Source organism: Musa acuminata, chromosome BXJ3-5 (genome assembly GCF_036884655.1).
Source record: "Musa acuminata AAA Group cultivar baxijiao chromosome BXJ3-5, Cavendish_Baxijiao_AAA, whole genome shotgun sequence".
In the NCBI taxonomy this organism is placed as follows: domain Eukaryota; kingdom Viridiplantae; phylum Streptophyta; class Magnoliopsida; order Zingiberales; family Musaceae; genus Musa; species Musa acuminata.
This window is the reverse complement of record NC_088353.1, coordinates 40,151,671-40,165,000: the sequence shown is the minus strand read 5'-3', so window position 1 is coordinate 40,165,000 and position 13,330 is coordinate 40,151,671. Positions and strand designations below refer to the sequence as shown.

The 13,330-nt window shown below is 37.2% G+C and overlaps 1 protein-coding gene across 2 annotated transcripts in view; it reads left to right on the top strand.

Annotated features, from left to right (window-relative positions):
* LOC135584813 (probable sugar phosphate/phosphate translocator At1g48230) overlaps window positions 1-13,070 on the top strand; it is a 20,781-nt gene extending 7,711 nt beyond the window's left edge. For both annotated transcript variants that reach the window (XM_065152743.1, XM_065152744.1), the window contains exons 4-10: window positions 5,068-5,099; window positions 5,170-5,220; window positions 6,564-6,625; window positions 6,712-6,973; window positions 9,364-9,629; window positions 9,716-9,813; window positions 12,500-13,070. In XM_065152743.1, the coding sequence (XP_065008815.1) occupies window positions 5,068-5,099; window positions 5,170-5,220; window positions 6,564-6,625; window positions 6,712-6,973; window positions 9,364-9,629; window positions 9,716-9,813; window positions 12,500-12,661 (933 nt within the window). In that variant the 3' untranslated portion in view covers window positions 12,662-13,070. The remainder of the gene's footprint in view (window positions 1-5,067; window positions 5,100-5,169; window positions 5,221-6,563; window positions 6,626-6,711; window positions 6,974-9,363; window positions 9,630-9,715; window positions 9,814-12,499) is intronic.
* The last annotated feature ends 260 nt before the right edge of the window (window positions 13,071-13,330 follow it).

The window sequence follows — 13,330 nt, the reverse complement described above, 5'->3', positions numbered from 1 at the left end:
GGTCGGTCGCTAGCGAAACACCGGAGGTATGTCTCTAAGCACCTATTTACCACCTCTGTTTGGCCGTCAGTTTGTGGATGATATGCTGTGCTCATCTTGAGTTTGGTGCCTTGTAACTGAAATAACTCGGTCCAAAATTTACTAGTGAAGATCCTGTCACGATCACTTACGATGGACCTTGGCATCCCATGCAGTTTAACAATATTTTCTATGAAAATCCGGGCAATACTAGCAGTAGTGTAGGGATTTCTCACAGCACAAAAATGAGCATATTTCGTAAATCGATCAACCACCACGAGAATCGTGCTTTTACCTTTGGAAGATGGCAGCCCTTCAATGAAGTCCATGGAGATGTCAGTCCACACTGAGTCTGGTATGGGTAGTGGTTGTAGCTTCCCTGGATTTGCCACAGTTTCACCCTTGTTCTGTTGACATATATCACATTGTGCCACATATTCAGCAATAATTTTTTTCATCCCTCTCCAAGAAAAATTTTGCTTCACTCTTTTGTAGGTTCTTAGGAATCCAGAGTGCCCTGCTGAAGGTATAGAGTGCATTTCATGCAAGATGATTGCGATGCAAGGGGAGTCAGGTATAAGCACAATGCGACCTTTGTAGCGTAAATCCCTCGAATCCCATGTGTAGTGGGCTATTGCACTTGGATCCTCCTCTAATTTTTTTATGATCTTGTTGATCTCTGGATCCTTTTTCCATTCTTCCCTAATGTCCTCGAGGAGACTGGTGGTAGGAAGGGAGATGGCTGAAACCTTAGCTTGTTCAGGTAGCCGTGAGAGTGCATCTGCAACAACGTTTTCTTTCCCCTTTTTGTAAATAATTTCATAATCAAATCCAAGAAGTTTGGTTACCCATTTTTGCTGCTCAGGGGATGATATCTTTTGCTCCAAAAAGTACTTGAGGCTTTTATGGTCAGTTTTAATTTGAAATCGTCGGCCGATCAGGTAGGGTCTCCACCTCGTTACTGCGTGTACAATGACAAGCATCTCCTTATCATATACTGACATGTTTTGATGGGAGGGAGATAATGCCTTGCTAGTGTATGCGAGTGGTCGACCATTTTGCATGAGAACGGCTCCAATTCCAACTCCAGATGCGTCGGCCTCAATGATGAAGGGTCTATTGAAATCTGGTAACGCAAGCACCGGCGTCGTTGTCATGGCTGCTTTAAGTTTGTCGAAGGCAGCAGAGGCTTTGTCCGACCATTGGAAAGCATCTTTTTTCAGTAAAGAAGTGAGTGGTGCACTGATCTTCCCATAGTCCTTAACAAATTTTCGGTAGTAGCCCGTTAGTCCAAGGAACCCCCGCAGTAATTTCACGTTTGTAGGTTTCGGCCAGCATTGCATTGCCTCAATTTTTGTTGGGTCTACCGCCACTCCTTCTTCTGATATTATATGCCCAAGGTACTCTACTTTTTGCTGGAGAAAGCTGCACTTTGGTTGCTTAACAAAAAGAGTATTCTCCCGAAGGATCGTCAAAACAATCCGTAAATGCTGAAAGTGAGTCTCAAGAGAAGGGCTGTAAACGAGAATATCATCGAAAAATACCAGCACAAATTTACGAAGAAAGTTCCGAAATATATCATTCATGAGACTTTGAAATGTTGAAGGAGCATTAGTGAGTCCAAAAGGCATTACCAAGAATTCATAATGGTCATCATGTGTGCGAAATGCAGTTTTTGGAATGTCATCGTCACATACCCGAATTTGGTGGTAACCGGATCGGAGGTCCAACTTCGTGAAGACTCGAGCTCCTTTCAATTCATCAAGAAGTTCATCCACCACTGGTATTGGGTATTTGTCCTTGACGGTGATGCCATTTAAAGCTCGGTAGTCAATGCACATCCGCCAAGTTCTGTCCTTCTTGCGTACAAGTAGCACCGGTGAGGAATAGGGGCTGCAACTTGGTCGAATCACCCCTGTTTCAAGCATCTCCGTTACGATCTTTTCAATTTCATCTTTCTGGAGGTGAGGATATCGGTATGGTCGAGTGTTCGCTGGTGGCTTGCCCGGAAGGATTGGAATTCGATGGTCATGTTGCCGAGAAGGAGGAAGACCGTGCGGTTCAGCAAATATGCCAGCAAATTCAGTGAGCAATTGGGCAAGATTTTGATCTTCAAATTCTATTTTCTTCCCCTCTGGTTGCTGCTGGAGGTGCATAAAAAAGGCACCATTTACCTTGTGTAAAACTTTCTCCATTCGTTGGGTCGAAACAGTGGTAACGTTGCTTCCGCGCTTCCCGCGTAGGATGATTTGTTTGCCCTTACAGTAGAATTTCATAATTAATTTAGAAAAGTTCCAAGAGACATCACCTAGTGTAGTCAGCCATTCGATACCAAGCACTGCCTCATAGTCATCGATTGGTAGGAGGAAGAAATCGGTGATAATTTCTTGGTCTTGCAGTAATACTTTCACCTGCGGGCATCTTTGGTCGCACTTTAGGATTCTACCGTCGGCAACCTTTACATCGAACTTGCTGCAACCTTCAATATGCAGTGTCATCCGAGCAGCAACCTTACTATTCAGGAAGTTATTAGTGCTACCCGTGTCGATGAGAACAGTGATCGACTGTTGTTTGAGAAGGCCTCCAACTTTCATCGTTTGCGGATTTGAGTAGCCGGCTAGTGCATGTACCGTAATGTCGGTCGGCTGTGGCTCTTCTTCCATATCTTCTTCTTCATGTTCAAGGCTCTCTTCTAGATGTTCAATGACCTCTTCTTCTACTGGTTCAATCATAAGAAGTCTACCTTTTTTACAGCGATGCTCGCGGCTCCACGGCTCGTCGCAATGCCAACATAACCCTTTCGCAGATCGCTCTCGAAGTTCTTCTCTTGTTAACCTTTTCAGTGCAGGGACTCGGTTGATAGTAGGGAGGGCTGAGGGCTTTAGTATTGTAGGTCGTGGAGTGATCCTTGTCCTCCGGGCTTCATTGTTCAATCGCTCCTCTTGAAGTCGTGCGAAAGAGATGGCTGCCATAAGCGTGTATGGTTGTCGCGCCTTAACTTCTCCCCGGATCTCCGGCTTTAAGCCCTCAATAAAAGTCCCCAATAACTGTTTTTCAGACCAATCACGAGTTTGATTAGATAACCTTTCAAACCTGGTTTGGTACTCCTGAATGGTGGAGGTTTGTCGGATCTTTGCTAGTTGTCCGTCAATGTTCTCATAATAAGTTGGTCCGAAGCGGATCTGTAGTCCTTCTTTGAATTGTCGCCATGAAAGGGCTCCATAAGTGTGTTCAAACCAGTCAAACCATTGTATGACATCCTCTTCCAGATGTATAGCTACAATTTCCACCATGGATGCATCCGCAGTTTTATGGTACCGAAAATATCGCTCCGCGCGCGAGATCCAACCAATTAGGTCTCCTTCTTCCCATCTAGGGAAGTCCACTTTCATGCGCGAATAGTTGGGGTCGGTCATAGAACCTCCCCTCTCTTGGAAGTCATCTCTTTGGGCATGATTTGATTGATTAGAGCTCTCTCCTTGATGTGATTTCTTCGGGCTTGGTGGTCGGCCCAAACTGAATTCGGTAAGGAGAGTCCGAATCTTATCCTCCATTCGTGCCTCAAAGGTTTCAAATTTAGCATTGATTGCATCCTCAGATGCCATAGTATATGACTCCAAATCTGTGATGTTAAGATCTCTCTTTTGTTGACGGGTTAAAGGCATGTATGGGTTTGATAGAAATCAGTGAAAGTTTGCTGCAGAATTGTGTTGTCTTGTAAGAGCAGAATTAACGTCGAAGAAACAGCGGTTTCTCGACGAAATCTCCACAAAAAATTTGAGAGATTTGAGGAGGGAATTGACAGCAATATCTCAGTTTATATGACAGCAAGGATGTCCAATTTAATCAAGAAAATTTCGGCAGTAACAGCAAGAAAATTGGTGTAAGTTGCGATAGCAGAATTCTCGTCGAAAAATTTCAGCAACTTACGATGAAATTTGCAGCAATATAGGAACGAATTTTTTTTTTTTTTTTTTTTTTTGGATTTTCGAATATGGATAACTAAATTGCAGCAGCAGTAAGGTAGGAAACCAGAACCTGCTGCAATTCAAAGGGAGATCACAGGATGATCTGCGGTGGTGGAGATGACGGTGGAATTTGGCGACGATCTTTTAAGCAATTGTGGGAATTGCTTTGGGCGGTTGTGGAGGGTTGATGGATGGCAGTGGAAGGGCAGCGAGATGCCAAGAACGCTGCTTTGATACCAGGTGATAGAACCCTTGCAGATTCTAAACTTGGGGTTGATCTCTTTAGGGGATCGGCCTCCTTGGAACTCTATAGGGGTTCCTCCCTCCAAGTTGCTGCTCAAAGGCCGCAGAAAAGATTCATCTTTTGCTTAACAAAAGAGAAGGAATACATGACTATTTATAGGGCTTCTAAACCCTAACTCCTAATAGGACTCTTACTTAAGACTCTTACTTCTAACCAACTCCTAATATGACTCATACTCAAGACTTCTATTCCCTTACAACTCCTAATTCTTCTCTAAGAAAAAACCTCCTAACATAATGTCTCTCTCAATTAGGACTCTTCTAGTTAGAGTCCTAACAGAGTGTCCCTCTCAATTAGGACTCTCCTAGCTAGAGTCCTAACAGAATGTCCCTCTCAATTAGGACTCTCCTAGCTAGAGTCCTAACAGATTGATATTTCATACCTTGATGTATAACATGATTAATATATTTGGGCTGCAAGGTTTACCCTAAGATATTGATGCACTTAGTGCCAAGGTTATCAATTGGGGAAAGTTTGAAATATTTACAAGAAAATTAAAACTTATATTTGGTTCAGTAACTATGACATGGACTCATAAACACTCAGCATATGAATTCACAACAAGATTGTCTTAACTTTTAAAAGTAGTTTTCTTTTTTCAACGCTGCTTTTTGCCTTTGTGTGAGTTCTATGATTTTTCTTCTTAACGTATAGGAATCTTTTTTATTCTTTTTCTTGACTAAGTTTTGTGTCTTTATTGTACTTGTTTCTATAAATAAACATGACATCTTTTAGATAACGCTTTGATTTACTTGGATTTATTTGTTGACATGGCAGGTTGTTGCACCTGTTAAGATGACTTTTCAGATGTAAGGGGTCTAGACTCATCTAGTTTTCTGTCTTTGTGCCTGCTTTAATATATAGTTTATACCTTTGCAGATATGCAACTTGTGTGATTCCTATTAGTGCGTTCTTTGCATCAAGTCTATGGTAAGCATGTTCAACAAGAGTTGTACCTGCTATCTGTTGTGAATGCATAGATAATTGTTTCCCCCTCATTTCTAATAATGATGACTTGCTTTTAAGATTAATCTATCATGTTTCAGCAATTTACACTGAGCAAGATAATCGATAAGTTGTCTCATTCTTTGGATTTTGACATTTATACTTTTACACTATTCAAACAGATATTGAATCCTTTATTTATTAAAGTTTAAAATGCTGAAGTCATGGTGATTATGCTTGCCAAAAGGGTAAAATGTCCATGATCATATTTCCTTTCATTTCAATTGATTGTTTGTTTTCACTAAGAACATCAATATGCTTAATCAGGTGAATTCAATTGTATGTGGACAAAAATCTGCACAGGTTGTGAACTTTTATTTTCTGGCTTAACTTATATGTTTGATATTACTAGGTGTTGGGGTTGTCAAACATTTTTTTTTTATTTCTCAAGGTTCTTGAAGGAAAAGTTCCTTGGAAAATCAAGAATTCACTGTCACATTGAAGAAAGAAACCGTTGAAGTGAAGATTTGGTTATTCTATAAATACACTGAATATCTCAAGGTTTTAGTAGGGAAGGATGTAAAAGAACAACACTCTGAGTGTCCTAGAGTTTGTCTCTGGTAGATCTAGAGAGGATGAGGAAAAATTCATCAAAATTTATGTAAGAGAAGATACCAGAGGCTTAGGTTTGAGTTGGGTTTACTCAAGGAAGATTTTTTATTTCTTTTCTATTCTCATATGCTGAAGAGCGTAGTTTTTGTCTCCATAGATATAGACAAGGAGTGCCTGAATCACATGAATCTTACCTCAACTATTTTATGAAGTTGTGTGTCATTATTAATTTTTTTTTGGTTTAGTCTTCTTCCCCCATGCTAGTCACAACATCTGTGTGGATAGACATGAACTGTAGAAGTTGGCCACCTGCTAAAGGAAGTTCAGATTTGTTTTGGTTTTATTATCCATTGACCTTTTTCTTTTGGTTGGAGAAAGAATTTGGTTTTGGAAGGCCAAGTCTAGTGAATATATGATTTTGTATTCTGGCTCCATAAATGCTTTAGTTTATTAGTCTTTCCAGCATGAAAAAGATTTCTTTTTGCATAACATATCATATGCTAGTTGCACTTGTATTTGCAAATTAGCAACCATTTTGTTGTCAAGCACCTCATCAGAATTTGTGTTTTGCACTGTTTTATCATGTATTGATCCTTCTTATAATGTTTCCATGTTTTTTGACAGCCTTTTGATGATTAATTTTATAATCAATTTCTGTTGGGAAGCTGTCTTTTCTATGTTTAGTACAAGTGACAAGTATAGTCTTATTTTGACAGGTTTGGCAACACTGCTTATTTGCATATTTCAGTTGCTTTTATTCAGATGCTCAAGGCCTTAAGTGAGTTGTCCTATATCCCTCCTACCACCATTTCTAGTCAACCAAAATGTTGTATTGAATTACTATTCTTGAATATGAACTTACAGTGCCTGTTGCAACATTTCTCATGGCTGTTACCTGCGGCACTGACAAATTGAGGTGTGATGTTTTCTTGAACATGGTGCTGGTCAGTGTTGGGGTTGCAATTTCATCCTATGGTGAGATCAATTTTAATGTAATTGGAATGGCTTACCAGGTTACTGGTATATTCGCAGAAGCTTTAAGGCTGGTTTTGACTCAGGTCCTTCTTCAGAAAAAGGGCTTGAATCTAAATCCTGTTACCAGTCTATATTACATAGCACCCTGCAGGTAATTTACAAACTTTATATTAATGTGAGCATTCAATAGAAATCCAGGTTTTGCTTGTAGTCCTTGAACTGTTTTTTTCTGGAAACTGATCAATCTTTCACAACTGCCAGATGCAGACCACTCAATCGAGTTGCCTGGTTGCAATTCTAAGTCTTGTGGTTGCAGCATTGGTGGTCAGGATTTTGAAAATTGTGGACCTAAATCTGTCTTGATTCTTGACAACCATTTATTTGCAATGAACCCATAAGTTGAATGTTGCTTCTTGTAGATCATCAAGTTTTATCATTTTTTTTCTATCTTTTCAGATATTTGTTTGGACATTTCTTTTGCCTATTATATTCTAGCTGCAAGCTACAGTTATTTCTAAATCCCAATTAAGTTAAGGTTGGTGAGTATGAAATTGAAGGGGATAAGACTGAGTTTTATGTTTTGTTACGTTCTTAACTTGGTTGAATAAACCTAAAGTTCTCTATTTGTTTGTATAAATATTGGAAAAATTAACCTCCTGCAAACTAGTGATTGAGCAATTGGATGCAGATTTTGTCCAACCCATCACAGAAGGTCTGTTCGCGGGACCCCTGAAGATAGTTGCTTTTCCAGTTGATTATGCAAGTTGGATCCTTCTGTTAATGGTGAATCTTGAATGGTTGGTGTCTGAAATGGTAAATCAAGATGAAAGTAAAATATCTAGGAAGGCCTGCTGGCAGAATTTACCACAGGCGATCCAGATTCCTTCACCTTGTTGGTAGTGTTACTACCTACATTATCGCAGGTGAAGGGTCCAAATCTGGGTGGAGAGGAGAATTTATTGAAAGTGCTCTTTTGTGATTCATAATGTTTGAGACAATCAGACATTAAACTTAACATAACATAGAATTATAACATGGAGAATATTGGATGTCGGAGTTCCAATATTTTTTCATGTGATGCTTTTAAGGTGGGGGCTCTAACTGAAGTTATTCTGAACAAACAGGTGTGAATAATAGGTTCTTTTGGTTAAACAAATTAATGAGAGTTGAAATGCTATATACACTTTTCTATCTTAAGATGGTATTCTTGGTCTGAAGATGCAGAAAATAGTTAAACAAGAAGCCAAAGAAAGAATTTAACTTATGTCTCCCATTTCTGGTTGAGATTATGTTATAGGTTTGCTGAAGGCTATTTGGGAGATCTAATAACAAAGAGAGTCCAATTGATATTGTGGATGTTCATCTAAAGTAAGACTGGCTACACAGGTTCCATATACTGTCATAGGATATTCACCTTCTATCTTGTTTCAAGGTAGAAGACATTCTCCAAGAGAGAAATCTAGAGAAATGATGGAGAATATAGGTAGAGAAGAGATAAGGAAGAAGAAAACGGTAGAACAAGGGTAAGGAAGAGATAAAGAGGGTTAGACAGGAAGTAGAAAGGAGATAATGTATTTAACTTCATTTTCATATGACTCTAGAGCTACGGAACCTTTATTTATGACTCATTCCTCTCTTCGCCTATTCCTTAATAAAATAAGAATTTATATTAGGATGAAAAGTTAATCTCGCATTTCTACAATGTCACACTACTATAGGACTTAAATTGTAGAATACGACTCTATTAAAATAATTTTTTTTAACCTGTACAATCTATGAACACTATTTCAACTTGATAGGTACTCTAGAAGCCTTTCAAAGTTGATGTCAAGAATAATGATGAAATTACAAGTATTTTACGAATTCGAGAAGAATTAGGATTTTCCTTAGGCCAAAGAATTAGTTGAGACTCAAGTAAGTCTTGATTTGAAATGGTGTCTTTTGGGTTGGAAATGAATTCTACCCAGATAACAGATGTAAATAAGTCATCACTGTGGATCCATTTCTTCACTTGGGTGGCCTCTCTTGGATCTTCAAGATGATCCAGCAATGATGATTTGTGGTCTGAATAGTTACAACAGAACTTCTAATTGATTTGATCTGGTTGGGTAGGATTTGCATCATAACATACTATGAATTTTTTAAAGATATTATACTAAAATTTTTGGATCTTTGTTGTTATGGCATTTGTGGTTCACATAGTTTAATATGCTTGCTTCTTTGCTACCTCTTTTACTAACCACTCAATTTTGTTTCTTGCTTTTCTTTTTCTCTTGGCTAGGAGAAGCACTTTTTTTGTAGCATGGCCTGATGTATCCATGTTTTTTCTGTTAACCTGTATAGATTAGTGAACCATATATTACAGCACTCTAATAAATAACTATTTCTGGTACTATAATTCTCTATTCTTTTTGTTACTTATGTATAGATTATTTTTGTATCATTGAAGATTCTTACCTTTGGTTTCACATCTTAATTTCTGTTGTAATTCACAAAATATTCATTTGTGAAGATTCTTACTATTGTGCACTTTGTTTACAGTTTTCTGTTTCTCTTTGTACCTTGGTATGTATTGGAGAAGCCAGGGATGGAAATATCACAGATCCAGTTTAATTTCTGGATATTTTTCTCAAATGCTCTCTGTGCGTTGGCCTTAAACTTCTCGATATTTCTAGTAATTGGTAGAACTGGAGCAGTGACCATTCGAGTTGCTGGTGTTCTGAAAGACTGGATATTAATTGCCCTTTCGACAATTATCTTTCCTGAATCAACAATAACTGGTCTTAATATAATTGGTTATGCCATTGGTAAACTCTGTTGTTTGAGATTTTGTTTTCTGTATCTTATATATTGTCAGCTTAATTTTTTATTTTTTGGTTATGCTTCTATACAGCTCTTTGTGGTGTTGTCATGTACAACTACTTGAAGGTCAGGGATGTTAGAGCATCAAACCAATTGCCGACAGAGAGCATTCCCGAAAGGGCCACAAAGGTTAAAATACTAGAACACAGCATTTGAGCTTCCTTTATACATGTTATCTGCTTTCCGTAAACAATTTTTTTCTTCATGAAGGACTAGCTCTTCACTCTGTTTCATTGATTTTTATAACTGAATATGCATATCTAACTTATGATGCAATTTGCTTCTGCAAGGTTTTGAAACTGATATGTGCTTTCGTTCTAAGTTTGGCAGTTTCACTATGTATCATGATTAGGTCAGAAGGGTTCATTATATACTATAAATAAAACCTGGAAAGCGTGATCTATGAATAAAAATGTTCGGATAAATATGATTTAAACTAATTATTCACCGTATGCAATGTTCTTTTAAGATATTATATATATATATATATATATATTTATATTTATATTTATATTTATATTTGTACACACACACACACAAAGTTGTTATCTCACAAATTACATGCTAAACTCAAGTATTTAGGCTAACTTTGTATTTCCATGTTTGATATACAAGAATGTGCAAGTAATTATTTAAGATGCAAGTTCCCTGTGCTCCTTGAAAGATACAAGAGATCAAACTTTTGACTTTTGTGCTTTTAGTCTTTATACTAAATATCTGATATCCTCAACCTACTTAATACAGCTCAAAATTTTGCTTAAAGTTAGAAGAACATCGGCCCTCAAAGTTACCTGTCACTTAAAGTTTTGTGTTCTTTTTGTGTTTCTTCATGTTACATTGAAATGTGTTTTTGGTCATTGGAGTCTCTGGCCATAAAAAGTTCATTGGTTGAGAAAAACTATATTCATAAAGAGCAACAAGTTAAAAGCTTTGATTCATGTATGTTCCATTTTGTAATTATCATATTGATGTATAATAGCACATGTAAAGATGGTGGTTCATCAGATTAGTTCAGTTGCAATTTTCTTCATGCCTCCCACACATATGGTTGAAACTTGAACCAAGATATGAGTTAATTGCACAACACCCGACTATAAAAATAATCAGTTTAGGTCTCTTTGAAGCTTGTTAAAGTTTAGGTTATTATTCTTAGCATAATTATCAGATTACTGGATAATTTGTGTTTAGAAGCTGCTTAGTTTAAGAATGACGTGTTGTTTATCTTGCATTTGTTTGTGTATGTTGTAACAAAAAATGGAAAAACATTCTGTCAATATGTTGTCAGTTACATGATTCCTTTTTCTTACCAGTGAGCTTTGTTAGCAGGAATATCAGTAATCGAATTAGAGATGTGAAACCCTTTTTAATTATTTCAAAAAGGTTCTTCTCAAGTCCAAATGCTCTGTCTCAATCAACTAATTTGGTTTGAACACCAAGTCTGAATGTCTTTGTTACCCACTTTTAAATCACCTTTACCTTATTGTCTTCAATTTATCTTATCCCTAATTGTTGAGAGATGCAAATGTTTCTTATTTATTTTTTTCTGGTTATTCTCACATCCATATCAGCATCCGCATCTTAGCATGTCTTTTTTTGAATATGTTGTATATCTAGATCTGACACTGTATTCCACTGTACTAGCAAATATGGAAACTATGGTTACTAGTATTATTACTGTTCTGACATTGAACTAGGATTTGGTTTTCCTGTGCCGATTAATGATACATGGTTACTTCTGCTCTCAAAGTCTCAGTGATAAATGATCTGAGTTGTTGAATTTGAAAAAAAATCTAATTCACATAAAATTTTCATTTTTATCGATACATACTGATGAGAGGCATAAAATTGTGCCAAACAAGTCCAATTTGACAAAGTTACACATAACAAAAGTGCCAAACAATTGATAACATATTTTTGTTTTCAGAACTTCTAGTTCTGTTATTATTATTCTACCTTTTTTGCTCCATTAAATATAGTGCTAATGACTTTGTAGGATGACAATATCTTAATTAATGCGATAGGCAACATAAGAATTGATTCAATGTATGTCATGATCTAAATCAAGGAGCTAATTGACCCAAAACCCAACATACCACAAACTAAGCTAGGCGACATACCTGATGTTCACACCCTTCTAATGTGAGTCCGTATGGCACCTTTACAAATGAACTAGATTGCTATATGTTCTTGGTAGATATGGTAGGAACCTTTGACTTGAAACTGATTTTGGTTTGATATAAACCTAGCACGGAAGCACAGAATGTTAATATTTTGGAACATGTCATGCTTCCTTAATCAGAGGGAAGATAGTGTTTATGTTTATTTATAAGAGGCCTGCTCTTAGTTGTCATAATAATAGCCTGCGGAGTAGCTATGTTGCAGTCGCATCGCCTTGCATTTATGCCATTTTCCATGTTCACAGTGTCAATAACAGCAAGGCATGATGTCCCAATTATTTGGGATTGGTTACATGGTTCTTTTATCGCTATTATGCTTTGTACACATCAATATCTTTATTTAAATTGAGAGTATTTATATGATTAATTATAGTTTTTCACTTTTTCTTTTCACCATCAATACTAATTGTCTCGCCTCCTCGAACCATATCATCTGTAGGATTTCATAGCATATATTTACACCATCTTAAACGATTCTCGTTTATAATATACTCATTTTTTAGTGTGGCTTAAATACTGTTGCCTAGACTAGGGATATAAAACTTGATGAAATTTATTTGATAGTACTGTGATACTACGTATACACATGCATGTTCATGTTTTGATATCTTGGAATTGTGGGATTTAACTATTGACAGGAGTGGAAGCTGGACAAGAAGTCAGATTTATACAGTGACAGTAGTAACAACGGCAGAAACATAGCAAGTGATGCAGGAGTCACTGCTTCAGATTCATTTTCTGTGGATGAAGAAGCTCCCCTCCTTCAGGCCTCGAGGGTTCCTGGTTTGAAGTCAACTTAGTAGCCATAATGAGTACCCGAATGTGTTGATAGTGCCATGATTTCTTAATTACCAGTTTTGCGGATATGGATAGTGTTGCTTTGATTATCTCACTTTTTACAGAGAGAACAACTACAGGTGCTCCCGATGAGAGATATCGTAGCATGTACCTTGATCATTCATAAAAACGTATTTTTAGAAATTCTGCTCAAAGTAAATTTAGTTGGTGGGGGAGGAGACTTGGGTCTACTGTTGACAAAGCAGGCTGCTTTGTCGAGGATAATGCAGCTTCACTTGTGTTGTCTAGCATGTACTATGCTTCTTACAAGTGCCTACCATTTGCAAAACTTAAACTCACAATTTTCTTAATTTATGTGAACTGAATATAAGGGTTTTACATGAATGGAAATTACATGGTGTTCGTGTGCTAGAGACTTTGTATGCTCTGCTTCCTCACATTTTTCTACCTCGTCAATCAATGCCTTAGAACTGCTGTATGTGGTTGTCTAACTTATATCATTATAGCAGATGCATGAAGGATGGCACCACTCGTGTGCACTACAATTATGAGTATGTTACTTATGAGTAGTAATAGAGAAGTTGATGTGAGTAGATTAAGCTATGTATTTATGAGTAGATTAGTTATCGATCTGCAATTCTATATGCTATTTAAGATGTAATAGAAAAGTT